Source organism: Hippocampus guttulatus, chromosome 17, assembly GCF_054856545.1.
Source record: "Hippocampus guttulatus isolate MCC_2025c chromosome 17, RoL_Hgut_1.0, whole genome shotgun sequence".
NCBI lineage: Eukaryota > Metazoa > Chordata > Actinopteri > Syngnathiformes > Syngnathidae > Hippocampus > Hippocampus guttulatus.
In genome coordinates, this window is record NC_141277.1 from 2,772,771 (window position 1) to 2,800,274 (window position 27,504).

Consider the following 27,504-nt stretch of genomic DNA (forward strand, 5'->3'; position numbering starts at 1 on the left):
AGCTTCGTTAGGCCTGACGTACAAATCTCGTCTCTCAGTCGAGATCTACTGTATCACGTCAACAGTGTTCCTTCACACCAATGGACGACTTTCCAATGAGAAAGGGCTCTAGCGCCCTTTGTGCCCATTGTGACATTTTAGGGCATTTCAGGAGGAGCCCCCCCCCCCCAAAAAAAAAAAAAATACGGGGATAGAGTTCCACAGGAAAAAATATGTAAATAGGTGAATTTGAGAAATGCGAACCACATATAACATGGTGGGATACTAGACCCATGAACTGTAGAGGGGGGGGGGGGGGGGGTCTCCTTTCGGCTGGTTCATGAGACAAAGTTGCACATCTAAGCACCTCAAATGTTTCAATCATACGGTTACACAACACACTGACCGGTAAGCCTGAGGGTGCGTTTAGTCAAGCACAACTATCAAGACGTGCGAGGGGGGGGGGGGGGGGGGGGGCAACCCAGCTGTGTCCTTGAAAAGCATCAATGCAGTGTGCATGCAAATGAGTAAGTCGAAGGCAGTCAGACACAACGTGTGATTACAGGCCGGGCGTACTTCTGCGTTGATACTCTTATCACCATCCCGGTTGTGTGATAACAAGAGCACTTGCGTGCCACATATGACTTATTAACCGGCCGCAGCGGAATATAACCCGTTTGACATTGGATCTGCCAACAGGGGGAAAAAAGTCTCAATGCTAAATCATGACGAGTCTCTCGTCCGCTTGTCACTCAAGATACGGTAAGTGTTGCGCACACACGCCAGGGCATAAAACTTCACCGTGGCGAGAGCTATTGTGAGACGTCGAGCCGCTTTCCTCCCGGGAGCATTTTTAAAACTGATAAAGGTTGCCGTTGCTTCCCGATGATGTCTCTTCGGAGACGTGGGGAATAAACAGCAAATATGTGAAGCAAGGCTCAAGAGAGGATCCTATATGCAATATAGACCGGCACATGAGGCTGGCAAAAATAATGAGCTGAAGTGGCATGCGGGGGGCCCCCTGAGGTCTTCCAAAATGCAGCTTGACAAAACTGTGCCTCCCAAGTCTATAAGATACGAACACTAATGGAGTTCGAGAACATAGCAGGAACACATATTTTGAATGGCCGCCCCCTGGAGTGACTCAAGCTAAATTTTGATTCATGCATCTTCAAGAAAGACACTTTGGAACAAATGTCCACTGTGGTGACTTGGGCTTGCTGTACAGCAGGGAAACTCTTTTGAGTGACAGTCCACCGCAGTGACATGCCACTTTTTTGGGGCAGTGCATTTTGCAAATTAGTTGAAGTACAGTTGAAAAAAATGCGGCATTGTCCCACCAAGAAATGAATGAACCCCAGAAGGAGATTGACATCGTTCATGGATGAGAAGGTTAAACAAGTGTAGCCACGAACACAGTAAGGCTTGTTTTAACACTTATTATATCGATATGTAAATGACATCCGTATGAAGATGCGGGCTAATTACCGGAAGGTCATCTGAAAGATCCGGCCCAGGTTGACTTGTTGGCTTTTGTTGTCGTATCCATGCAGCATTTCGCCGAACAAGGTCACGTTGAAGTGGATGGCCTGCCGCGGACATTTGGGACCCTCACAGTTTTCGGACTGCAGCGAGCACGAGCGCCCATCTGCCGCCAGTTTGTACTCCTGCACACACCTGAAGAAGCGATGGGGGTGAAAGATTTTCCACTGTGACGTATCGTACGTCATCTGGCGGATACAATGACGAGATAACGATATTTAACAGACAGAAGACCGCCTCGAGTTTCATGACGGTGCCCCAGTGAGGAAATAAAAGGAGCTAATGTGCTGTGACACGGTCCCCGAAGCGAAGACCCGCTCAAGGAGGATTAGAATATCCTTCACCTGTCATTTCCTGACTTTTTGCCGAACGGGTTTACTGGATGAGTTATGCAAATGGATCAGCAGATGGCCATCACCACATTATCCTGCCCATTGGAAGTCCGTAGAAACTGTCTGAACGATGACAGCCAATTAAAGGGCTTTTTCTACCAAGTTAATTAGCAGTCGTATATCCGTATCACCGTACAGATCTCTGAGATGTGGCATTTACATCACTCTGGCATCGATTCATTCTACCTGGCTAATAGAGCAACCGCCAATGTCAAAAATGACCGCACGGTGGCAAAATCAAAATCACGTGTTGCAGTGAGATGATCGTACATGGAGTCCGATGTTCAACAGTGCGTGTTAGGGAAATGTGAATTGTAGTTTCTTATGCAGTATAACTACAACTTAACACAAATGACAGAAGGCGAATTACACCCTGGACTGGTTGCCTGTCACGCCCATGGCACAACTGTTTCCATGAACGTGTACAATTTAGAGTCTCCGATTCAGAACCGGGTTTTGGGATTGTGGGAGGGAAACCCATGCGAGCCAGAGGAACGGCGGATTTTGAAATCCAGATGTGAGGCCGATGTGATGATTTTCATCGGTCGGAATGTAAAGGCTAAAGATGAAACCAAAGAAAAAACCGTCCCCACGATGCACTTGGATAAATCAACAGCGTATGCCTGTCTCGCTTGTTGGAGCTAATTCCATGCAGCAACACCAGAACTACCTGAAAATAATGAAATTTTAAAGGAAATGCCCCTTTTTTTTTTTTTTTTTTTTTTTTTACACAGCCTTGCAACCAGTCCAGGGAGAGAGGCTCCAGTTGCCATCAACCCTGAACAGGATACATGATATCGAAAATGCACAGGAGAGGTGCTCTAAGTCGGTAGCAAAGTTTGCAAAGAATATTTTGGGCACAGTTGAATTACCAAGTGATTTAACAAAAAAATAAATAAAAATCCTCACCCGCAGTACATGAGCACGTTGCTGGAGCCGGGCTGGTCTTCGAGGGGCACGAGTTGCTGGTGACACAGCTGCTCGCAGCCTCCGTTAAAGCCGTCCGTGCAGTCGATGCCCCTTGAGTAGTCATAGCAACCTGAGCCGTCCTTCATTGGCCTCAGCCCATTAGGACACTGCACGGGAGACACACAGGCCAAGAGGAGGAGGAGGAGGAGGAGGAGAAAGAGAAGGCAGAGGGGCGATAAGGGAGACAGAAGAAGCGAGGAAGGCACATGCATTTTAATCAGGCGCCACTGAGGAGGCACAGGTAGCAGCAGAGATCAGAGTGGAGGAGTGAGCAGTGGATATCAAGAGAGAGGGAATCAAAGAAGTGAAAAGTAGAAGCCAAAAAAAGAAATTAAAATATGCATCAGCTCATTCGGCATCTGCTGTTTCCCACGTGAAGGCCGCTTTATGTCGTAACAACAGCCACTGACTTTTTTTTTTCTTTGATCTATATTATCAGAAAGCTATTCATCAAACACATTTGTTGGATCAAACCAATTATTCTTTCATGCAAACGTGTTTTGACTAAGAATAAATTGTCCTGCCAGGGAGACGCAATTCCTATACGCACATCAATCATCTGGCCAAATATGAACAATCCTGATTCCCGGACGTCCCCGAAAGATGATCCTGAGCGGATCTTTCACCTCCAGCTACTGTCTGGGTAAATCATAACTCTTCAACCTGTTTAATATTAATACTGGTAAATCCTCTCTTTGGGCCGAGACGCGGATTCTACGATTGTGACATGAAATGTAACAATAGGCAATCAGAAAGCAACCTTAAGTTTTGCTGTAGTCGGAAACAAAGAGTAAAGCAATTCTTCATTGTGTTTCTCAGCAGCAGCCCAGACATGCGGTATGGGGGTGGAGACTCAAAATTGTCGCTTGGATGGATCATAATATGTGTGGAAGGCTGTGTTGGTCATCTGGAGTACACCTCCACACCTTCTCCTTGTCATGTGTGGGGTTTCTCGCATTTTAAAAAACAGTTGTTAGAAATCACGGACACCTAAAACCGTCCACCTAGCGCCTACTAGCAGACGCTAAAAGCTCAAACGACGATGATGACGATGGAGTCTGTCTCGCGCACAAAGCCACCTGGAGAAGCTTTTGGAACAAGTCTGACGGGACGTCAGGATTTTTCAACGTCTTTTTGAAACGAAAAAAATAAAATAAAAAAGGAAGAGAGCATCAGATCCATTTTGTGCGTTTCACAAATGTAACATCAAGTTGAGTAGAGTGAGAATGGAGTCGTTCATCACGATGGGCTGTGTAATTTCACGATTGCCGTGTGGGTTTTCGGCAAGTGAATAAAATGAGTAAAAGTGAGTAATCGTCCTCGCTGTCTCACAAGATCTTCCGCAGACACGAGTGCAAAAGGCAGCAGAGGACCCCCCCCTCCCACCCCCCAATTCTATGTATTCCAGTCTGTTCTCTTGCAGCAACTCAACTCAGGCAGAATAGGGAGAAGCGGCAACATTTCTCAAAGAAATATCACAACGCAAACATGAACCGAGACGGTATCAGACCAACATTGAAGAAACTAACGTACGATTAAGGTCTTTTAAATGAAAAAACGACTTTTAAAATGGCTTGTACAGTATTCAAACAGTCTCCAAGAGTGCCTACCCTTAAATCAAATATGAAATTCAACAAACAAGGAAACGTCTTGCATATTTTGATTGAGCGAGCCGTTCTGCATCTCCGCCAAACTTGACTTTCAAGGTTGCACCGTCACGTATGTTGAATTGTGTACGATCAAAGTGCTCACGGGTCTTTGTGATTACAATGGTTAATTAAAAAAAAAAAAAAAAAAGATGTTTCTCTCTTGAAAGTTTTCAAATAGTCTCGCGCAGGTCCTTGAAATCAGTTCTGAGTGTTGTCATAAAGCAAACTTGGTAGGGTGTTTACTATGCGCGCACTCTCTCGCAGGGCAATTACAAATGAGACATTCACTACACCGATAATTACCAGCGAAATGATGTTTGACTCCAGAGTACACTTGAGGAGATTTAAAAAAAAGAAAAAAAAACACACACACACCGGCACTAATTAACTATAGAAAAATGGAGCAATCCAAAGCAAAGCACGCGTTAAAAAACAACCAAATGCGCACAGCGGATCCACACCAACCAAAGTTGAGACATCATTGCCGCTTACTGTAAACGCCATTAGAGAATTTGTATAAATCTCTGAGCTAATTTTGTTTTTTTTTTTTTAAATCATCCACTAATTCTCTGTTTGAATGGTGAGATGAAGTCAATCCTATGGACAACTCTGCTAATGAGCTTGTTGACAAAAGTTAGTATCCCCTTGAAAGCGACTCGTCCCACTCGCAATCGCGGCGGCTCCGGTTCATCTCATCGACTATCGATGCTATATAGTGTAGCATATAGCCGTATGGTAATATTACGTGGGCCAAAGCGTTTCCCAAAGCCTCCTTTGCGATTCACGCAGATTAAATTAAGACACGCTGGCTATTAAAATTAGGCGAGGGTGGCAGGCAGGAAGTCTCGACCCGGCGCTTGATTGCACAAAATGGTGCCAGTTAATGCTTCTTATTTCGGCTTGGTGTGAAAGCACTCACTAATGGTGCTCGTGCTGCTCTGAAGGACAGAAATGATTTGAGCTTTTTTTCCAAACCTCTTTGGGGATGACATATATTTTGCGAAAGCAACACTACATTTCAATGAGATTTAAAAAAAAACACACACACACACGCGCCACTTTGTCATCTTTCTCACTTATCTAAAAGGCTGACTTCATGACAATGACCAATCGTCTTAGAAAGGGGGACAAGGTAATAAGAACAATCTGCGCTTATGTACACTTAGCTAATGGCTCCATTGTGCAATCACCCGCACCCCACCCACCTCTTCATTGTGCGCCCCGAGGAGAGCGGCCGTGGTTTAAATAACGGCTCGGCTACACTCTGCTCTCTCCGCCGGTGACAACATAACAAATGAGGACTGAAGGTTGCTTTGTCCCGCGACTCCATCAGACTGTAGCTCAGCTTGATGGCCAAAGGTATTTAAAAGCTGCTTTCTCAGAAAGGGCGGATAACAAAGCAAACAAAGAGAGCAAAAGCCGCTTTTGTTGTGATATATAGAAAGACGACACGCACTAAAGTCTGCCGAGGTTTTGGCACATCTGCGCAAGGTAATGGGATCCGACGCAAGAGCTCCATCAAAGTGGGGAAAAAACAAATGCCTTCACGAGAAAAAGTTTTAATTGACATTTAAACTGAACATATGTCAATGTTCTTTTGAATGACTAATTTGAACAAATGGCAAGCAGCAGTTCCTATAATTGCGTAATCAGAGACTGTTGAAATGAAGCAACATTAGAGACTGCTGCTACTCAGAAATAAGATAAGAAAACCTTTATTAGTTTCGCAATGGAGAAATTCCCAATTCACAGCAGCAAAGTTATGAAAGGAAGAAGTAGAACAACAAAATATAGGAGCTGCTGGAAAGGCAGCCACTCTCGCGGCGCCATTTTGAAGTCAAAATAACACAACACAACATATAGGACACAGACAGTCGTGCAATAGCATAGTACGCAAAAAAATGGGAAGGTTCACTCAACGATTGATGAGGACAGCAACCTATCACACCAACCTCATACATTCCAATCGCACACTAAAAGGTTTGGCCATTGTTCGGAACCTCACAATGATTCTATTTGCGATCTATTGCGTCACTTTTTTTTTTTTTTTGGGCAACATAACATCCGCCCATTTTCTCATCCGCTTCTCTTCACAAGGGTCGCGGGGGTGGTCTGGCCAAAGGTGCAAATGCAAAGGGATGACATAATTCAGATTTTTTTTTTTTTAATCAAACCTGTGAATTTCAAAAAGGTAGCAGTCGGAAAATGAGATGTGCAGTGCAGCAGAGCAGTCGTAAAGAGACTGAGGCTGTCAGGGCGCACAAGCGATTGTGGGTAATAGGTGATGACAAAACCTCTCATGGGAGAGGAATCGCGATTTATCCTCCCCGCTGAGTCTTTATGCAAACCCGATGAGTGTTTTTTTTTTCTTTTTCTTGCCATTCTTTGCGTGGACCTTTTGGTCTTGGCTGTACAGTTTGAATACTGGGGGAGTAGAGACGCTGCAAAATGAGATTGGAGACAGCCAAATTCCCTAAAAACAGGTCAAAATGATGGATCGGGATCCACAGCTAAACAACTGTAGCTAAGCTGTCCCATAAGGTACGGCAAGTGATGGGGGATGCACCATTAAATATCACACCATCTGCTTCGGGATCTGAATGTTGTAGCGGGAGGACACCGATGACAGATGAATACGGCATCAACAAAAACATGAGCCCGGCTACACGGTGGTGTTGAAAAAAAAAAAAAAAAGTAGTCTACCGAGGCATGAAAACTACATTCATATTTTCATTACCATTGGCAAAGACAACAATTCCAGCAACGATTGTCTCTGTGAGAGTTTCACAAAAATACCATGCGCGCCTCTGCAGCATCAGCAGCAATAACGACGACTATCTAACAGACTTCAAATTCAACTTAGAATGTGGATGCCACGTTGCATTATTTAAAAAAAAATAGGGCAAACCCAGAGGGAGCCTCATCTACTTTACTCGCTCTGTATTTGATATACAGTATGTCTCCAAGTCTATTATTTATTTACCTTGTTCAATCTTAAATGTATTGAACTCCATACATCCATCCATCCATCCATCCAAAATGTAAATTGGCTTTAGTGTTGATTGAAAAAGAGTGGTGAAGGTCAATAAGCAATCATGCTTTTGAATGCCAAGAATCTGCTTAGCATGCCTGAAAACGAAACGAAACATCATCTTGGACAAGAATGAAATGCCTTGAAAACGTGTGCGCCGACTGCGACTAGAATTTGATTCCTTGCAAATGGATTCCAACTGCCTTGAGTGCTGCGGGCAGCCTTGAAGGACTCCCGTGATGGATTTTAAGCCCTGCGCGTGGCGTATCACAGCTCTGCTCGCACCCGCTTTGACGAGGGTGGTTGAAATAACACCCACGCAAATGAATTTGGGGAAAAAGAGAGAAAGAAGGGGGAAAAAAATAATACAGTGTCTGCCTGATTTTCTGAGTTAATCTTTGAAGACTGGAAGGCTTTGTCTTTTTTTTCTAATGCGCCTTGCAGAGGTGTGTCAGGTTGTCTGCAAGTAATTTAACCGGAACCTTTCAAAACTCTGCGAACTTGAGATTGGAACCTGACGGCGTTCAGTATTCAAAGCTTTTCTTCCATTCCTGAATAATGCTTGCCGAGAGCCGTCAATGTTTTGAACGTGTAACATCCTGTTTCCACCTTGTTTATGTCTACGAGTGGCTCCCTGCCGGTCCTTGAGATCTGTGACTCAGATGCCTGTTGACAATCTTAACTTTCTCCATCAACCCATGACTTTGCATCTCGGGTTTGTGCCACATATCGCTCAGAGGCTACCTCCAAACCCAAGGCGACGGCAATTGCAAAATGGGCACGTTAAATCCAAGGACGAGTCGTCAGTCAATCCAAGGGCAATTGTGAAAGCAAATGATCCCACACAGATTTTTATTAATTTTTTTTTTAAAGGTCTGCAAGGTGAACCACCACACTACCGTGATGGTGGTACTCAACTATTTTTGTTAGGTAGCAGTCAGGAGAAAAAAAAACAAAATCACAAAAGCACGGGGAGAATCATGGAAGTTTTAGGTTTTCGTGTATTGGCTGTCTCTGGAAAACAGCACCGTGTAAACATAATATATTCTGTAGCCTTCAGATGGTCAATATAATAGGCACGTGAAAACGTCGTGCGCTTACCATGCAGCCAGATGAATCCAACTGTCGGTCTGACACGCACTTGAAATTCTTCTTGCAGCCGCCGTTGTCTTTGGAGCAGTCACGGACGGGCCCGAAAGATGCCAACAAGTCCTCGACGGTCTCGAAATATGTGGACATCATGGCTTCGTCCCTGGATTGAACATTTAAAAAGGGAGGGGGGGGAAAAAATAAGATGCTTTATGTTTGAAAATGGAAAGGAATGCTCCACCAGCTAAACATAATCACGTCTGGATTGCACTTTCTTATAACCTTGCAGTTGGCGGTGCAATTAAGATATGAGTCGCGCAGCCTTGTGTAATGAAAAAGAATGCGTCTTGTTTTTTTTTTCTTTTTCTTAGAGGTGAAAAAAACACTGCAATCACAAGGAAAGCGGCACTCATACTAGTCTGCAGGTTGCAAAAACAAATGTCTATTAAAATGACAGCACAGCCATTTCCCTTCAGCCATTTCTTTAGTTCATAACAGGAGCAACGTTGTCGTTGACACATTTAAGCAGAGATCATTACAACTGAACTGATAACCTTCCTCAAATTTGTCCTCACATTTGCATGGCTAAGTTTAGACTGCGTAAATGTTTGAATATGCGCTGAAGAATTTCTCACGTTATCTTTGAGATGATTTTTATTTACATCACCACACGCTACGAGAGACCAAAACATGCTAGCATTAGCTTACTGCTTCACCTGAAGTATTTTACGCCACAGTCTCCACCTTGAGCAGTGGTCCACTTTCTTGTTGCCTTCAGTCTCTCCGTCAATAAAATGTGTTCTCTAACGCCAGAAAAGTAAACACAAGTGACCCTCGGTCTCCTTCAGTGTTGCTGTTTGTTAGCTTGTCTCGTATTGAAGGATGATTCAATGTGGCGCCATTTTCTCAGTTGAATGTGGTGCTATAATGAAGTGGAGAAATCGGGGCGCGTACAACCGCGGTGTCAGACTGGATGACGACGTGAGCGCCCCCCGTTTGTTTAATTTTTAAAGAAACAACAAGTAATGGGGCAACAGAGACCACCCGGTGTCCGGAGAGCGACTTGACTATAAACAGCTACAACATCGTAAATGACGGCGAGACGGGCGTACTGCTGACTAGGAAAGATTTCACGGTCTTCTGTCGTATTTTTTTACTGCCGTTCATTTGTCCGAAGCGGTGAAGCCGTAAAAGGAAATATCCACTGCGCGTCAACATATTCACTTCAGAAGAGTCTGCAAACTTCCAGTTTGGCCAACTATGATGAACAATTATAACTGGACAGTGATGGGAAGTGACCAAGTATAAATACTGTACCTCGTTACTGGACTTAAGTGTTTTCTTTTCAAGGTATCTGTACTTTAAACAAGTGTGCAAAGCCTTAATTCAATCTCCAACTGCTCTCCAATCTTCACCCAGGACATCCCATTACTTTCAGACAAGCACTCTGTCCACTTCTAACCTTAACTGCCTCTTCTGTAACAAAAAAAAAATGTGCAGAAGCAGGAAGAGTGCATCCTGCAAAGTTGCGTTTTGTAACTGTTCCGTGTCCTTAATCGTGTACCCAAAGTGCAATTCTTGATTTACTTGCGTTTATTTATACATAATGACCTAAAAACCTTTTGCTACTTTTCCGGGTTGAGCTTATGCTTAGCACGGTAAACAAATAGCTTACGTAAACCCACACAGCAACCGGCATGCATCCTCTGCTTTTGTTGCTCCTCCACCTTGTCCTTTTTGTGTAACTTCTCAATGCTCGGAAATTCAAAAAGCCAATATGTGACATCAATTCTTTTTGCCAGGACCTCCAAGTGCTGACAAATGACTCCTTAATATAGAGGAAAAACGCAGGCTAGGGAAGGTGCGGCGGGCCAACAAATAATGACTTTGCCGCCGCTGTGAGGTGCATGCTAACCGGATTTCTGCATAGTGAGTCGAAGAGTGAAACGATCCATCAGGATTCCTGTTTCAAGACACATTGGAAACATTGCAAATCCCAGCTCGAGTGGTGTTTTGTTATATTACGCAATACTTAAAGCGTTCCAATAAATCTGTGAGCTAAATAAGGGCCGATAATTAAAAGATTCAAAGAAATGCTTTTCAACGGTATCGTAGCCAGCTTGGTTGTGCCCAGAAAAGGAAGCAATGGAAATTGTGCATTACTCCACCAGATGGCACTGCTTGTCTTTGTCGCCATTTCATATTTTGCATTTAATGCAGAGCAGTGATTTTAAAAAATGCAGGTCAATAATCCTTGTCGTTTTTGGAGTGAATGTATTGCTATGCGCCAGTTATGATTGACCCCTTTGAACTCTGCCGAGTAACACGATAAATTTGTTACGCGATGGGTATTCAGTGTGACATAACCCGAAAAATAGAATCTGATCTATTCTGCCGATTTAGGACCCAAAACATCCCGAATTTCCATCCATGAACACAACTCGATTCAAGCGATCGCTTCTAACGACTAAGTACATATCAAACAGACACCGACGTCTCCCCGCTGGCGTTTCCAAAACGGTGGACAAAGTGAAATCAATTCCATTGGAACTCGGCTGACCTCAAAGCATATTCACGATATCGAAACAGTGACTAATGTACTACAGCGATAAATCTCGGTGCGTGCCTTTTGCTTGCGCACATGATGAACGAGCCGGGGGAACTGCCCAAAGTTAGAGCAGTGCGGCGGCATGATTACAGAGTGTTATTGGTGTGCCCCTCATGCGCTTGATTAATGCCCCTCGCAAATATGCTGACTGCTGTTGAATATTGCACATTTTCTTTAAAAAAACAAAAAACAAAAACAAAACAACACCACCAAAAATCTCATTGGCATTGAAGGTAAAAGCAGCGGATGAAAAACAGCAGCGAGATTGCAGTGATAAAATCAAAGCGTGCACACTTTTGCGATCCCGCGGCCAAGATTTATGTATTTGTTTCCGGTGTCACTCACGTTGACTAATGGCACATTTTCATGTCTGGCTTGATCGCACTGAATGAAGTCATTCATCACACGACGCCACTCGGCTTTGGCTACTCTAGCGTATCTCTTTCGACTGGCGAAAATATGGATGCTAGAGATGTCCAAAAAGACCTAAATCACGCCCCCCCCCCCCCCCCCAAGAGAATGAAATGGATGAGACAGTGACTGATTCTTATTTACTGCCATTACATCAGGTAAGCAGAAAAAACAAAAGAAGTAACATTTGCAACTGTGGTGAAATGGGGGGGTGGGATTGAAATGTCCTAGCAAACCTATGAAACATTCGTCACGCTGGACACACGATTAGTAACTTTCACTCGCTTTTTTTGTCGATCGTTTGCCGATGCTGTTCATTTGAATGCGTCGCCCCAATATGGAAACGCTCCCGCAGGACACATACGTACTTTGGCTAATGAGAAATAATTGCATTATTCATGGCAGTCTGACAGATTTCCCATGTTACAGGAACTAATCACAAACTGCTGCTACCTGAAGTGGGCTTTTAGTAACTCATCCAAACAATAAATAAATAAAAATAAAAACCAGAGCAAAATGTCCTTGTGTCATCTGCGAATGATGTCACTGTTTCTTAAAAGTGAGAAATTCTTAACATGTCATGTCTCATAATTCAGTTGACTGTAGTTTGAAGTCCGTAGCTGAGGCAGCCCCCCCCCCACCCCCCAGAAAAGACAATTTGGACTCACCTGACCTCTCCGGGATCTTCGCTCACCAGCACGTCTGTCTTACAGCTGGCGATGGGATTGATGGACAGCTCCACCGGCGGCACCACAAAGGTCTTGCTGACAGGCAGCCACAAGCCTTGGCCCAGACTATAGAGTGATCTGCGTTAGCACAATCACGAGACGAACATTTCAAGCAAAAAAGAAAAAAAAAAAGAAAAAAAGAGCTTTCTAACAAACATGATCAGGCAATGTTTTTTTTTTTTTTTTGTCTTACGGGAAAACGCAGACCTGTTACGACACTCAACATACCTCAGCCAGCATCAAAAATGTTAACTGCACGTGTTGATCATTGTTAACAGAAGACGAACGACATCCCAAAGGTCGAGTGACGCTTTAGCGCTTCAAGAGTTTTTGGGTGTCTGTTGCCACTGCTGAGCGACGGTTGGATTTTGGCAAGTTTTAACTTCCTGTTTGTGTTCTCATTCCTGTTGTTGACCCTCAGCTGGGGTAGGTATTGACTATCTTTGAGCGAACAAAGGGACAAGAAGAAGCAGCGAAGGAAGACGTAGACCGCTACGTTAGCTTCTAGCCCTCGCTGCTGACTGTTTCCAGGATGTTTTGTCACTTCTCCAGCAATATAGGTTGACGTATGCTATGTTGAGTGCGCTGCTTGTGAAGGCCCACCCCCCCGGTCCATTGCTCCGTATAACGGGATTATCATAAAGCAAGTGTGCTGTCAATAAAAGTACTGCATTACTGTATTGGAAATGTTGTTTTGAAAGTTAACTAAATCAAAGTACCTTTGTCATACTGCTATTTGTATGAAGAAAGGATACCGTTTGTTTTTTGTTTCGTTTTTTTTTTTGCCGGAAGAAGCTTCAGGAGGAAAGCCAAAGATGACAATCCACAGGAGTCCAATGTGCGGGAGGGAAGAAACAACAATCGGCCTCACCAAGAACACGGAGCATGACTCGATTTTTCATCAAGTGCTGTTTGATGTGTATTAGCAGGTGGGAAACAAACAAACGCTTGAGATGGGGGGGGGGGGGGGGGGGTACATCCGCTCAGATGCTCTCATGCAAAATCTTGGAGGATATATTTAATTAAAATCCTCTCAGGTCACAGCCACATTATCGCACGCCCTTATCATAACGCGCAGCATCAAATATGCCCCAAATGCCCAAAACGTCTTCTTAGATGCCAAATCCACCGACTCACTCGCATCGGGGAAAACTATCTCGCCGTAACAGACGAAGAAATATTTCCCGGTAAATTTTCCACGGTGCCGCTTTTGCACTCGCTCATCCTCGCGGTGTTTTCCAAAGCGTCCTGTGTGTGTGTGTGAAGCCAAACCCCCCGCTGAGATGAAACTCTTCTTTTCAATCGCCTTGGAAGTGAAGAGCAGGGCGAACTTCTCCGCCCTCGTCTTTACCCGACATCCGCCACACAGACAAAAACACCGGTCTACACCTCTTAATCATTGGCTTCATCGATCAGGAGTTGTTGTTCTTCCTGAATCTATGGTCCAATTTCGTGTTTGGATTTTATTTTTTTTTTTGTGAAATGTTGTCTGTCTATAACAACGCACGTCAAGCGAAAGTGGAGGTTAAAACGAAATAAAAAGGAGTCGCGAGGAAACAGGGAGACGTAAATAAAATGTGCTACATCACCGCTGTAGGAATGGAAGTCCGCTGAACTCTTTACTGCATAAATACGGGAGATAATTGTGTACTTTTAATCACTAGGTTAAATACTTAACTCATTCAGTACCAACCAATTCTGGACCAAGTCTGAAAAGACGTTTAAAAACGTCTTTGGGAGTGAATGAGTTAACAGTGCTCGGCAAAATGGTACTCCAAATTGCTGCTTGTTACATGAGTCAGAACACATACTTCTTGAAAGATGTCGACGATGGAAAGTCGACCTAAACTGGCAGTAAAACAAATTGAATGGACCCACACTTGAGGTTGATAATTTTTTCGGGAATTCCAAAGATTTTCTTTGATACCATCATTTATTTTTTAAATTGGCTGACTTCCAAAATGAGAGAAGTGGGAGTCATTTTTACTGGGAACAGGACATTTTTTTTCTCTCGATCGTCGGGGACTGGGACAGGATTTTTATTTCTTTTTTTTTTTGAAAATCCATTCTCCTGTTACCGCTCTAATCAACACCAGCAGGCCCGTGGCGCTGGTAGGACTAGACCTCAGCAAGAATTGCATTATCGTGTCCAGCCAGCTGTGTCTGTTCCTCCGCAGGCATCTTTATGCTCCATCACCCACCCCCCCGCCCAAAAAAAAAACAACTTACTGGCAAGATGGTCAAAGGGGGTCATGCACTCACGTGTCGTTCCACAACTCACCTGAAGATTCTCTCCGGAGCTTGTTCGCCCGTAACCAGGTCGTAACCTTTCTCAAGGTTAGCGTACGGCCAAGGCCTTTGCGGAAGAAGGAGAAGGAGTGATGTCATCACATCGCTGCTCACTTACAATGCAAGTACAACATTGACTGTATGTAGCAGATGGAACGCGCTCAATGGTGCCCAAATAAAAATGCCGCATTAAAAGCTGTGTTTGCGCGCGGCTAAGACGACCGTCTGTCACCGGCCTTCTGACAAAACGGCGATTGGGAACCGGGATCGTGGTTGGACGGGATCCAGCGGACGGTGGACAGAGGTGAACGGCAATGTGAAACATGGCCGCAGTTGGCCGCATGGCTCATTAGACTTTGTTTGTTTTTTTTCTTTTGGAATGCCTCCGCTGGGTCCGTGCCTGCTTTCCAAGCTGCTTTTGCAGCGACGTGTTTCTGTATCTGAAATTTGTTCTCTCTCAAGACTCAAAACTCAAGACGGACTTCCTGACTTCAAAACCTGACTTCAAAACCAACTCATTCGTAATTTTTTTCTTTTTTTTTTGGGTGGAAGGAGACAACAACCTGTACGTAAGGTCATGAGATCCATTTTCATGCGCAGGCGGCGCTTACCCTTCATTCTGACCCCAGTCACTGCGAACGCAGAGGTGTTTATGGACGAGATCCGGGGAATAGCCGTCGTGACAGCTGCATTCTCCTGAGACGGAAAGAAAAAAGAGGCGGGAGCTATTTGTTTATTGTCAGCAGCTGAATACATTTCCATTTTGATCAGTCGAACCTCATTTCCCGGCTTCACTTTTACAGAACAGAAAGATTTGAAGGAGCTCAGCTGATATACTTCACTATATTAAGAGGCAATATTTGATATTAGCCAACGATGACAAATACATATATATGGTGTCTTGTTTTACTTCACCCTGCCTGTAAATAAAAAAAAAATGCGACATAGGATTGACAATGGCAATTGTGGAGTCTTAGGTCAGATTTCGCCAAACCCTTGACTGTTCTCGAAATAAACAGCGCTCGCTCGGCCCGCTTTTGGAGGCACAACAGTGGAAAAAATGCGTAATGGCCACGCCGGCGACACCATTCACATTTTATCACCCACTGTTTAATAATTTAGCGGCGGAGTTTATAGGCTCGCCGCACGCTCAAGGGGGAGACGCGTCAGCCGTATAGGATGCAGTTAAAGAGCGGCAACAAATATTCTGATTGCCCTTTGTCTGGTAAATGGAGCCTTGCTGAAAAGCAACATAGGCCGCAATAAAGTTTGGAGAAGGAAGGATAATAGTTGCACCCGAGACAGCGATCCGTCGGATGAATAATAGCTGCTGGTTGCAAAGCGTCAGTCTTCATACGCTGATCTGTGGATGGACTATGTGGACGCCAAAAACAAAACAAAACAAAAAAAAAAGACACTTTTTCAAAGCTGTATTAATTTTTTTTTTTGGTGGATTCTTTACGTCATAAATCTATTTCAGCGCTCCAATGTTTTTTTAATGGCTCCATTTGACGATAAAAGGTGACAACGAGTTTGCAAAATAAATCACCAATCAATATTTGAATCCTATTGCTTAAAAACATTTTTGTCATGTCCTGATTTTTTTAAATAAAATATTATTATTCATAATAATCAGCATTTAAAAAAAGACAGAAAAAAGGTAAATGAAACACAAATAAATACAAATTAGCTTATGTACAATTAGATTTCAATTCAATTAATCGTTCAATTTCCAGGTTTGTGTGACATGCTTTTGTCAGGATACACCAAGGATCGTGAATTGCAGTCTGCCTTTAAGACTGTTTTGAGGAGGCAATTCTGTCTCGGGCTCAGTTGCGCGCAAGTTGGAGACATCATTTCTAATTAGGAAAACAAAGGAAGCGAGGAGGTTCACGGGTCTTTTTACGAGGATACTTATGATGATGGATGCTGCAATATATTCTTCCTTAGTGGGGCGTTTAACTATGCGGCGGAATGAATTGGCTAATAACGGGGACGGCTCATCCTACTAAAACGATAACTGGAGTCGTCGCATTATTAAGGCGACATCGTCAGGGTAAACGCAGGTTCTGCATTTAACTGCCAGCACCCTCTCTGGGGCGATTACGTAATCATGTGTCAAAGGGAATCGCGTCTTATAATTTTGTTCTCTTTTTTTTTTTTTCCTTCATACTGTATACACATATTTGTAATTGGCATGTTTATGCTGTATTGCATGTTCATATTTTTACATTGATAAATGTTCACACTGTAGTACACATCGTAATTGATGGCCATTTTCTTGGACGACGAGCGACCGTTATAATGTACACATTCGTTATGTAACGAGGTTAGACTGTACGTGACAGTTCATGCTATGCTAACCCCCCTCAGAGTTACGAAATTTTCAGACAGAGATTTTCTCTGCAAATTAATTGTTCATTTTCACCACAATCTTTGGAGTGCCCTTGAAACAAGTAGCCGGTGACAAAATAAAGTCAACCTCCAGCCCGCGTGGAAGCCAATCTCAGCCCACGTCGTTTAGCGGCGAATGAACATTTCCTCCATCTGGTCAGAGTTACCCCTCGCCAATGTTGACTCGAGGCACCGCCGAAGCGTGTCTTTAACATTGTTTTGCTGCGCTGGTGTGGCATGTTACACTGCTGCGCTGGTAGAGGACACCGATGGAAAGAAGACTGCTTTGGTGAAGAGCACCTTGAACTTTCACTAGAGGACAGATTAGCCCCCCCCCCCAAGGAGACTCAACATATTGAGGGCAATCTCTCATCAAATAATCTTGCCGCCGAAAAAGGACAGACGAAAGGGGAAGTAAATTGGGAGCGACAAGGAGACGAGGAACATTCTTACAAGGAGAATCTCCGAATGCAGCAAGCTCGGATAGAGTAAACGACTCCCAAATTGAATTAGAGTGATTACTGATCCGGGTGCGTAGAAATACACAAGTGGCGAATTGTAGGCGATCCTTAACGCAGCATAATCCACAGACTCCATCGTTGGCATCTTGATGCGTGAGGATGGATGGGAGCATGTGTCGCTCTAATCCATTATGCATCAGCCTTCGACGTTGCCCTTGACCACGGTGACATTAATTCACATACATTACAGATGTAATCCATTCTAATGAGCTTAGTCTTGATGTAGTGGCCACGCAGCGCCAGCAGGAGCGACGCCGCCCGAGCGACGACATGACACTCTGCACTCGCGGCTTTGCTTCAAGTCCTTTTTAACGTCAGCGCAAATATGCTCGGAGATGTTTGACTTGCGAAAGGGTGTCGTTAGGAACCGCCGAACTTTTATTCCTACCCAACCGTGTAGAGGGTTTTTTTTTTTCACAACTGGAACTTCTTTCATACCTTTTCGTACCTTTTTTCACAGCCTAAACCGTGGGTGGGCAATTCAGCAATTCATTTTCTTGAAATCATTCTTCGAGCGCCATCACCAAAACCTTTTTCCATATTAACATACAGCCTTCCATTTTCTTAACCCTCCTGTTGTCCTCGGGTCAAAATGACCCATTACTGTGTTAACGCCCCAAAAATCCCCTAAATGATATTTTTTTTAACTTGAAATTGTATGACTTTTCCTAGATTGGCCCCAACTGTAGAAAAATTGAAATGTTGTTTTTATTCACATTTCCATGGAAGCTGTACAAAAAAAAGTACAAAGGTGGTCTTCGGGTCAAAATGACCCATGAGGCAAATAGGGTTGAAATCAAGGTCACAAAGTTATTTACACACCATAGAATGTTTCAATGTTTTAGTTGTGTCTCAGATCAATTAGTATAACACGTGAACAAGACAGTAGCAGACATAAACAAGACAAGATAGGTGGCGTTCTCGTAGATGACAGAACTCTTTTTTTGTGGATTTCAAGGGGTTATAAAGGTGCTACGGATGACAGGACTCCGAATTCTCTCTGTGCTAATGCCATGAGTGTGCGTTATGACATTGAAGAGGCTCTAGAGCTGATTTTTTTCTGCGGTCCAGCAAGACAACTGATTCAAAAGAGGAAGTAGAGGATGTATCATAAGAAGATGGGGAGGAATAAAACCCAGAGTATGATGAATCATCTTCAGAACAAGAATAAATCCCTGAAGCTGAAAGAGAGAGTTTCCTTTCAAAAAATGGCAAAATAAGATGGTCCTCAGCAGCATACAACCAACAATGCAGGCATGCAGAACAAAACGTACAGGAACTCCTGAGAAACCCGATGATCTACCTTCCACAGCCACTTCCCCAGCGAGGGCAAGTAAGAGTTCTGCCCTCAAAAGAAGGACTGTAAAACACATACTGTATGCTATAGGTGAAAGAAATATATCTGCAGAGGCTGTGCACTTGCATACTGCGCTACATGTGTTAATTAGTTGAATGGGTTATCTTATTTTTCATATTTTTGTCTTGTATTGTCCTAAATAGTTTACTGGAGGAAAAAAAGGAAAGAAACTTTAGTCATTGGAATGAATACAAATGTATCCATAACTCATTTTCGCACATTTTTTTCCTTTTCTAAATACAAGTGAAGAGGGAGAACTATATCACACATAATGTGGTGAAGGACGAGTTGTTTCTTCAAGCGATATGAAATTTGGTGTTTAAAATTCAATTTAGCTGCTTATTTGGGGGGTTTAGTGAAGATGGGTCATTTTGACCCGAAGGACACAGGGTGTGTACAGGAAATGAGGACAACGCGCCTTGAAAAAGCTCCATCTACTGGATGCATTGTAGATTGCGTCTTATAAAGCGTTGCATCCAATATATGAAAAAAAATTACAAAATAGGCCATTCATTGAAGGTGCGCCTCATAATCCAGTGCGCCTTTTAGAGCGGAAAATACGGTCATGCAATATGTAAAGTGTTTAAGTGTACTGATTTATGGAGCTGCTACTTGTGTATATTTGTTCATTTTTAAAATGGATTATTAACATCGCTGTCGTTTACATCCATACTTCTATCGCAGTGCCACAAAAAAAAAAAAAAAAAAAAGTGTTTATTGTTGATGAACCGGCTCGCACTAAATCATAACACGGACGTAATTATGTGAAGTGGTGTCGCGTCCAGGCGTAGGGACATGATCGCTCCACGATGTTTTGCGTCCTCTTAACGTTTGCATTCACCAACCTGTGTCCCGGTCGCAAATCTGCTCGCAGGGGTCGGTCGTCCTCTGTCCGCAGTAGTCTCGCACCCACTGCGTCGACGAATTGGTCTGGTAGTACAGGATGAGCTTGGCTGGGTTGAGCCAGTTGGAGACATCCAGGAAGCTGCCCATACCCACCACAAAACTACTTCCTGTGTAAGAAAGCAATAAAAAAAAAAAAAGACAAAGTGAGACAATTCCTCGGAGCCAAGAGTCGTCATACTCATCGTATGGCTTTATTTTACACGCCGAATTGAAACGCCCCCTTTTCTCCAGACCGTATTTAAATGTGATCCCGATAACGCCAGTATTTTATGGCACCTCCTTGATAATTGCAGTAGAGAGCGCGTGCTCATCGGCGCCCGAGTTACCTTTCTTTCTTATTGCTCCCGGGCCAATCATTAAACTCTGATCACTGAACAAGATTATCCTTAATTGATGCCAACGACTTTTACTTTCGAAAAGGGCGCCGAGGGGGATTGCGGCGAACATAAAGATTCTTTTTACAGCGACACGTTGCTGCCGACCGGCGGCGGTGAAGGAAGGGAGGCCGGCAGAGGCATTCGGAGGGAGTGCACGTTGCTGCCTAAAGGTCAATACAAAACCTATTCCGGCGCCACAGTAGGGCACAAAAGGCAGCGATCGCATTAACATTCTCTTTCAAGTCGCGGACGGATGAATACAGATGGAGGCACTGAAACAGTCACTCGAATCTAAAAAGCGCAAGAAAAGTTCCCGGCTTGGGTTTTTATTCCGGCAGACACATTTTGACACCACATTAACAGGCCCGCCGTGTTGCCTTCACCTTTGTTGTCGCAATTATTTTTCCACGCTCACACTAGATTCGGGCGTGGGCGAACGCTCGCGCTGTACCCTGGAAAAATGTAAACAGTGCCGTGAGGGGAATATTCTGCCATGTAAAAGGCCCGTGCGTGAAATGCGATCTTATGTAACTACGATGGCACTTGAGATTGGACCGTTAATATGTTGGAGTGCGGCATTTATGTTTGTTTGTCCATTCGAATGTTATCGGACCAGATGCTTTGTTCCGACACAGTGAATGAGGGAAACGTTTAAAAAAAAAAAAAATAATAATAATAATAATAAATTATTAACAATCCATAAGCACTTGATCGTGTCATTGTGCTTAAATGGTGATCACTCTGATTAGTTGTTCGCTAGCGAATCAGTGCATGAGAATGAAGGTTTTTTTTTTTTTTAAGAGTAGCTCCTGCTTGTATAAGGAGTGTGTCGGGCAAGGTTCTGTACATTGGTGAACTTTATTTGATGCAACCCTCTCTGCGGATGGTATAATAAACACTGACTTCTGGTTTACAGAGCGGGTTTAAAAAGCAGGCGAATAAGAGCATGAGGGCACACGTGCATGTGCGCACGTGTTCCAGACAGGATATATGGAAGAAAAAGACTGACCAAGGCCATTTTCTAGGAGGAGACCGAACAATGATGGCCAATGTGTGTTTCGGCTATCGAAAAGACAACATGTCGTTTCATTTTTTATTTTCTCGAATAAGTGGCAAACAAAGGTCTTTCTCTTCACATCACAAAAAAAAAAAAAAAAAGGTGGCCATTGTTATTATCTCAGATCATAGGAGCTACTGTTCACATGAAGACTCATTTGCTAACCAAAGCAACGGCACCCCTTTCGTTCTCACAGTTTGAAAAGTGGAGACTCTCAAGTTCCCTGCAAAGTATAAGCAAATAAAATGGTCATGTAACATGACTGGTTAACATGGATCTGTGTCAATGAAATGAAATTCTGGAAAATAATAAGACCTGAGTCCAGCTAATGATGAGGTGTTAAGAAAAAGGGACTCCTTTCTCTTCTTCCTTTAGCTTTTTTGCTTTCACACCGGTACACTTTCACACTTTTTTTTTTTTGTTTTTTTTGTTCTTTTGTTGTTGTGGATCTTGCCAGTCTCCTGCCCGCTATGCCGTCGCGGTCCATTAGTCACTCCTGTCGAGGTTTGTTGTTTATCCCGATACACATCCTTAGCACTTGTCTCTGACCTACCTTCCATCACTCATTATTTCCCCACTATAAAGAATTTCTAGAGGGTGGCTCACATCTCTGCTAGCCGTGGATCTGTGGTCCATCAACCACAATCCCCTGCCACACACACACACACACACACACACGCACACACACACACACACACACACACAGACGCACACACACACGCACACACACACGCACGCACAGTCCACCTGAACCTTTGTCTGGATTTGTTGTTTTTGTGCTTTTTTTTTTTTCCCGCTTGCCCACTGACATGCGTCAGACTTTCAAATTGCTGCTTTGCTCGGCTTCAGCCACGTAGAAAAATGTGAAACAGCGGTGATGGGTGTGGTGATTCGTGTTTTTCTTTTCCGCCGAGTCTAATGCACGCGTCGTACTTACCATCTGCGACAAAGTGCTCGGGCACATGGAGCGTGACCTTGACAGTGAGCGGGCAGGAATCCTGCGTGGCGTAGACAATGGCCACGACACAAGTGCTGATGGTAATCAGCGTCAAGGTGACCTTGTTTAGAGGGCTGTGTGGGTGGCCTGCACGTAAACAAAGAGAAACAAGGTTAAATTGTTTGGTATGGCTCATTTTGTATCGATCTAAAGCGTCAACAGATGAGTGGAATCATCAACACTGACACACAGGTAAAAAAAAAAAAAAAAAAAAAACAACAACAAAACCAATCCAGGATGAACCCCGAGAAGGTCGGAAAGCGGCACCATTGGAGTAGCCAAAATTATGGGCTCCATCACTTCATTTTCAGATGATCGGAATCGGGGTGATGGGGGTTAAAAACAAACATTTTAACCCCGGAGAACCCAAGAATCCTTTTCTTCTTTGGTAAATGATGAATTATACATTAAATGACTGCTATATGTTCACTGAACAGCAAAATATATTTAGTTTTTTTCAAATATTTAATGCTATAATCCTAATTTACGACTAGGGCCAAATTTGACCCTTTGGGATTTAATGGTAGCACTCGAATAGCAGAATTTATAGGGGCCAAATTTGAGTTCTCCAGGGTTAAAAAATTATTTTTCACAAGATCTAGGTTTAAGATTTATTATGTAATATATGATTTTTTTGAAAGGTGTTTTGGGGTCACTGTTATTGTTACAGTTTGAACTATTATAAGATCTAAACATTTTAATGGGGGGGGGGGGGGTCAATTACTAATTGTCTTTCACCACTCACGGCAGGGATCGTTTCTTATCACTCACAAATCACAGGACGTTCTTCATCCGATGACGTCCGGGTTACAATGACGTATTGAGATAAGATCGAACCCAGATGCAGATAAGCATCCAATCTGTCTTCTGACATGATGCATTTCTACGTTAATAACCCCCCCCCCCAAAAGAAGCAATCGGGCCACTTTGTTTACAGAGGTGATTTATGTTGTTATTTTCAATGGCACCGTTGCAAATTGGTTATTTTAATTGCCCTTTGGCTGCGCCACAGCTCCCATTTGCCAAAGTGGGATCACGGGGAATACAATTAGGCACCTAACCTCCAACTCTTGGCGTTTGTCAGTGTGCATGATTTAAAAGACATAACAAATAAATAAATAAATAATAAAAATAACTAAATAAGGGGCTTACTGGAAGATGTAAGTTATACGGACACACCTGCGCTGTTTCCAAAGCATGGCAGAAAGTTTGAAAATAGCGCAAGACATCTGAAGGTCAAAATCAAAGGAGCCAAAGTGAGGACAATGAATTACCGTGATTGAATCACGTGTCTATCACAGTCCCAAGTCTGGGAAGGGGCACCAAGTGTTTAGTCTGCGGGGGAAAGTGCCGGGCCGGCTAATCCCTTTGTGGGAGTGGGTGGTGTCAGGGGCCTCGCGAATGGGGTCTCTCAATTACTATAAAAGCCTACTCAGTAGACAAAAGCATGCGCACTCACGCTAGCAAACATTTGCTCTACGGCCGCAAACCCGACACACTTCAGTGTTTGTACACGTGCGCGCCGACGGCGAATGTGTGTTTAGGCTTAAGCGCTCGACGTGCGTTTTATCTCGAAATTCCTTTTCGCTTGCGCGTCTCGAGCACTTTGTTTGCGACCGCAAGAGGCGGCTTGCTCCTCACCTTTGCCGCGCCGTCGTCCCCTGTGCTGCTCGGTGAAAAACTTTGTCTGGTTGTCGTCCTCGGGCTCTGACCCTGATTCTCCTTGAGGACCAAACATACCTGCGGTTGCTTGAGAAGATAAGGTAAAATGGGGGAGGGTCGGGGGGGGGGGGGGTAAGATGGGGATGGGACATTGGAAGGATGGAGTAGGAAATCCAATGAGGAAGAGTCACTTGATGGCTAGTTATGGACATTTGCTTAAATGATCGTTTGGCTTTCAGACTTGATGAAGCAGCATGTGGTTCATCAATTGCTATTCTCGTACACAATGTTCGGAGTAACTTTAAAAAAAAAAATGCATATGGTGAAGCACTGACGATTGTTTATTCCAGTCTTATGAGAAAAAAAAATTGCCATAACAGGCAGAAAATTTCAACACACAGAAGGGGCCGAGTTGATATTTAAGGCACACACATCTCGAGTGTGAGCTACACATGCTAATTACTACTTCACCATTCTGCCGCATATATGTGTCATTTTATTATAACTATAATGTCGCTATGTTTGGAAGCAACGGCTGCATCTTGGTTTTCACTATTGGAAGAGTCGGCATCAATGTATTCAGTCCGATTTAGTTTCCCACTCGGAATGGATTGCAATAGCGAGGTTAAAAAAAAAAAAAAGTCAATATCCCATAAACTAGTTAAAAGGAGCGAGGCTCCTCGGGCAGTCCAACATGTTTCCCTTTTCCTCAACTTTCACTCATTCAGGGCAGTGTTGAGGCTGCTCGAGCACATGACTTTCATTATATTACTCCTAAAAAGTAAGCTGGAATGAACGTGAATAACTTTAGCTTTGAGTGCAAAAAAAAAAAAAACCTGAGAGTGCCCGCATGCTGTGCACGGTATACGTATCGGCGCATGCCAGTTCAAATGTTAAATAGACTCTATGCATTGTGAGTACACTTCATAAACGAACCCTTCCCAGGCCACAAATAAAAGTAATGACGAAACTATACGCGGGAGAAAATAAAACCCAGAGAAAGAGCCTTCATGAATTAGCAAGGGGGAAGCAATTTCCCGAGTGCATTAGCAGCTCACTGAACATCAAAATCAATTTCGGGTTTATTAACAACGCAGTCACAACTCCTGCTGCCTGCCGTTTCTGTTTGTTGTCATAAAATAGTCAAACGTCGCATTCCGTTTCTTGCTCACCCCTTTAAGTGTGTAAGTGGTTTTCTTTAGTGCTCAGTCATTTTCATTCCCTCAGCACGATTAAAAGGGCAGCTTTTTTTTTTTATATTACACAAACTATACGTCTTGATGATGCATGCATTAGTTGCTGGTGTATAAAAATAAAAAAAATCACAATTTATGATCTTTCAAGAGTAGCACATAAGAACACGTGCAGATATTCACTCAGACCTAAAAACATTTCTTGGGGAAAAAAATATCCATGAGTTCAAGGCTAGGCTTTTAAGATCATTCAAGTGTTCCTGGGAAAAGAGAATTCGGTTTCAACATTTCTGGCTCATCCTCCGAATGCGTTGAACCGCTCGGAACGGAGGTCCTTCCTTTGTTCGCGTCCTCCTTATCAGCAACACTGGCAAGTCCGTCTTCAAAAGATAGCATTAAAGTCATGTGATGCAGGTCTTTGCAAATCTTCATTTTGGGTTCCGAGGTAAAACGAGCATTTACAAGGCTAAAATAATCTCGGAAGTGGTCCTCGGCCTAATGGATGGATGGATGGATGAATTATTATTATTATTATTATGTTGTGTTTGCCAGCCCAAGCCGCCCTCTTCTTAATGTTCATGTCATCTGATAAAGCCTTTTATCCTTCCTATTATAACCATAACCAGTGACACTCCATGGGCTGGGGAATAACCCTACTTCTTCAAATACTCCCCATTCCATTAGAATGGATAATGGCCATTTAGGGGGGTTGGGTTGATAATATCTGGAGGGTTTTGAGCGTTGTGAGCGCCTGTGTCTGTGTGTGTGTGTGTGTGTGTGTGAGAGAGATCGACCGTAGATGACAGGCCAATTGTGCTTCCAGCCTACTGCTGCGGTTTGATAAATATAACAGTACCGGCATACATTGGAGATCACACTGAACAAAAATTGTTTTGTACAGTATTTTCCCATCTTCCCTTTTAGCAGTGCTTTTGCAGTTCATTTCTTCACTTCAGTTTTTATTTTATTATTTTTTTATCTTTCCGGGTCCCTCTGTGGTGCTATCCTCAAAGCAAAGTCTCTTGAAAAGCATCAACTTCAAATTCATGCTGGTAAACACGGCATGGCAGTGTGCGACAATTTTCTATTTCTGTATGCAAAAAGCCATATTCGGCTCTGGGATACAATGACCTTTGAGCACGATAAACATCAATACCAGTCTAAGATGAATAATCTAGATGCAAAACAAACAAACAAACAAACAAACAAACGGAAACCCTTCAAACACTACTGTGGTATTAATAATTAAATGAATTAGAATAACAAAAAAAAAACATCTCATAGCATTTAGCATTAGCCGTCACACAACCACCAATGTCATAACATAAAACACCCAATCCTTACTTTTTTTTTTTTTTTTTTTTACATAGGCTCAACTTCTATTTGCCTCGAGAGTTTTTTTTTTTATAAATTGGTACAAGCATATAACATCTGGTATCTTCGGACCAGGTAGGTCAGAGTGCAATATTTCTATATTTCCGGGGGACAAATAAACACACTGAAGAGGAAAATACTGCGCAACATAGGAAAGACCAGCATGTACACTGCATTCAGATGCTCTGGCGTTGATAAATACTGCATGTGCAGGTGGATTTATCGCACACAAAAAGCATGCAAAGTTGGACATGACCTCATCAACGCTTTCAACTTTTTTTTTTCTTATAACCACAGATGTTGGATTTTACGGGATGCATGTGTCAACTTGCGTCTGTTTTTGCATGCGTTTTAGTCACGCTGAGAGCAAGCGTGCGCGTCCGGGGACAACGCGAGCTCGTAAATGAAGCCGACAGGCGCGGCAGGCCCTCACATGGCTATAATCACATTAAGGCGACATCTCGGCCTCTCTGACACCAGCTAAATATGTCCCAGTCAAACTCAATGCGAGGCAGCATGTAAAATCACACTCAAAAGGTGGTGTATGCAGATTAGCCATCTGAGAGGCTGCCAAAACTAATCGGAGAAGCCCACTTGGTTGAAAAAGACATTGAGGGGGGGGGGATGCATCTTGGTCAATATGAATCAGCATAGTTAAATTGCTGCTATGATTAGAACCCTGAGGACATCCTCGGGACATGATCTACATTAGTTTGTTTATATATATATATATATATATATACAGGGGTATGAGTATTTTTTTTTCCATAGTGAGCCCGCATGGCATATAGTCTGTGTTTTCGGGGGAAATGCCTGTCAAACTAGCTTCCGAAAAACAATCTTGCTTTTATTAGTCCACAAAATGTTGCGCTATGGTATCCTGTACAAAACGCATTGGTGGATGGATGGTGGATGGATGGTCCTGGGCTGTTAGTCAAAAGTGCATTGGCGTCAAAGGTTGTTTGACACCATCCAACAC

General features: G+C 43.4%; 1 protein-coding gene across 5 annotated transcripts in view; it reads right to left on the minus strand.

Moving 5' to 3' along the window:
• Positions 1-27,504, minus strand: part of astn2 (astrotactin 2) — a 132,442-nt gene that overhangs the window by 54,247 nt on the left and 50,691 nt on the right. For 2 of the 5 annotated variants that reach the window (XM_086134389.1, XM_086134386.1), the window contains exons 5-13: positions 23,938-24,045; positions 22,237-22,383; positions 19,805-19,972; positions 15,299-15,383; positions 14,680-14,754; positions 12,339-12,476; positions 8,664-8,814; positions 2,823-2,989; positions 1,468-1,656 (exon numbers count right to left, since the gene is read on the minus strand). In XM_086134389.1, coding sequence (XP_085990515.1) covers positions 1,468-1,656; positions 2,823-2,989; positions 8,664-8,814; positions 12,339-12,476; positions 14,680-14,754; positions 15,299-15,383; positions 19,805-19,972; positions 22,237-22,383; positions 23,938-24,045 — 1,228 coding nt within the window. Of the gene's footprint in view, positions 1-1,467; positions 1,657-2,822; positions 3,110-8,663; positions 8,815-12,338; positions 12,477-14,679; positions 14,755-15,298; positions 15,384-19,804; positions 19,973-22,236; positions 22,384-23,937; positions 24,046-27,504 lie in introns of all 5 variants that reach the window. The other 3 variants (XM_086134387.1, XM_086134385.1, XM_086134388.1) reach the window with 3 other exon arrangements.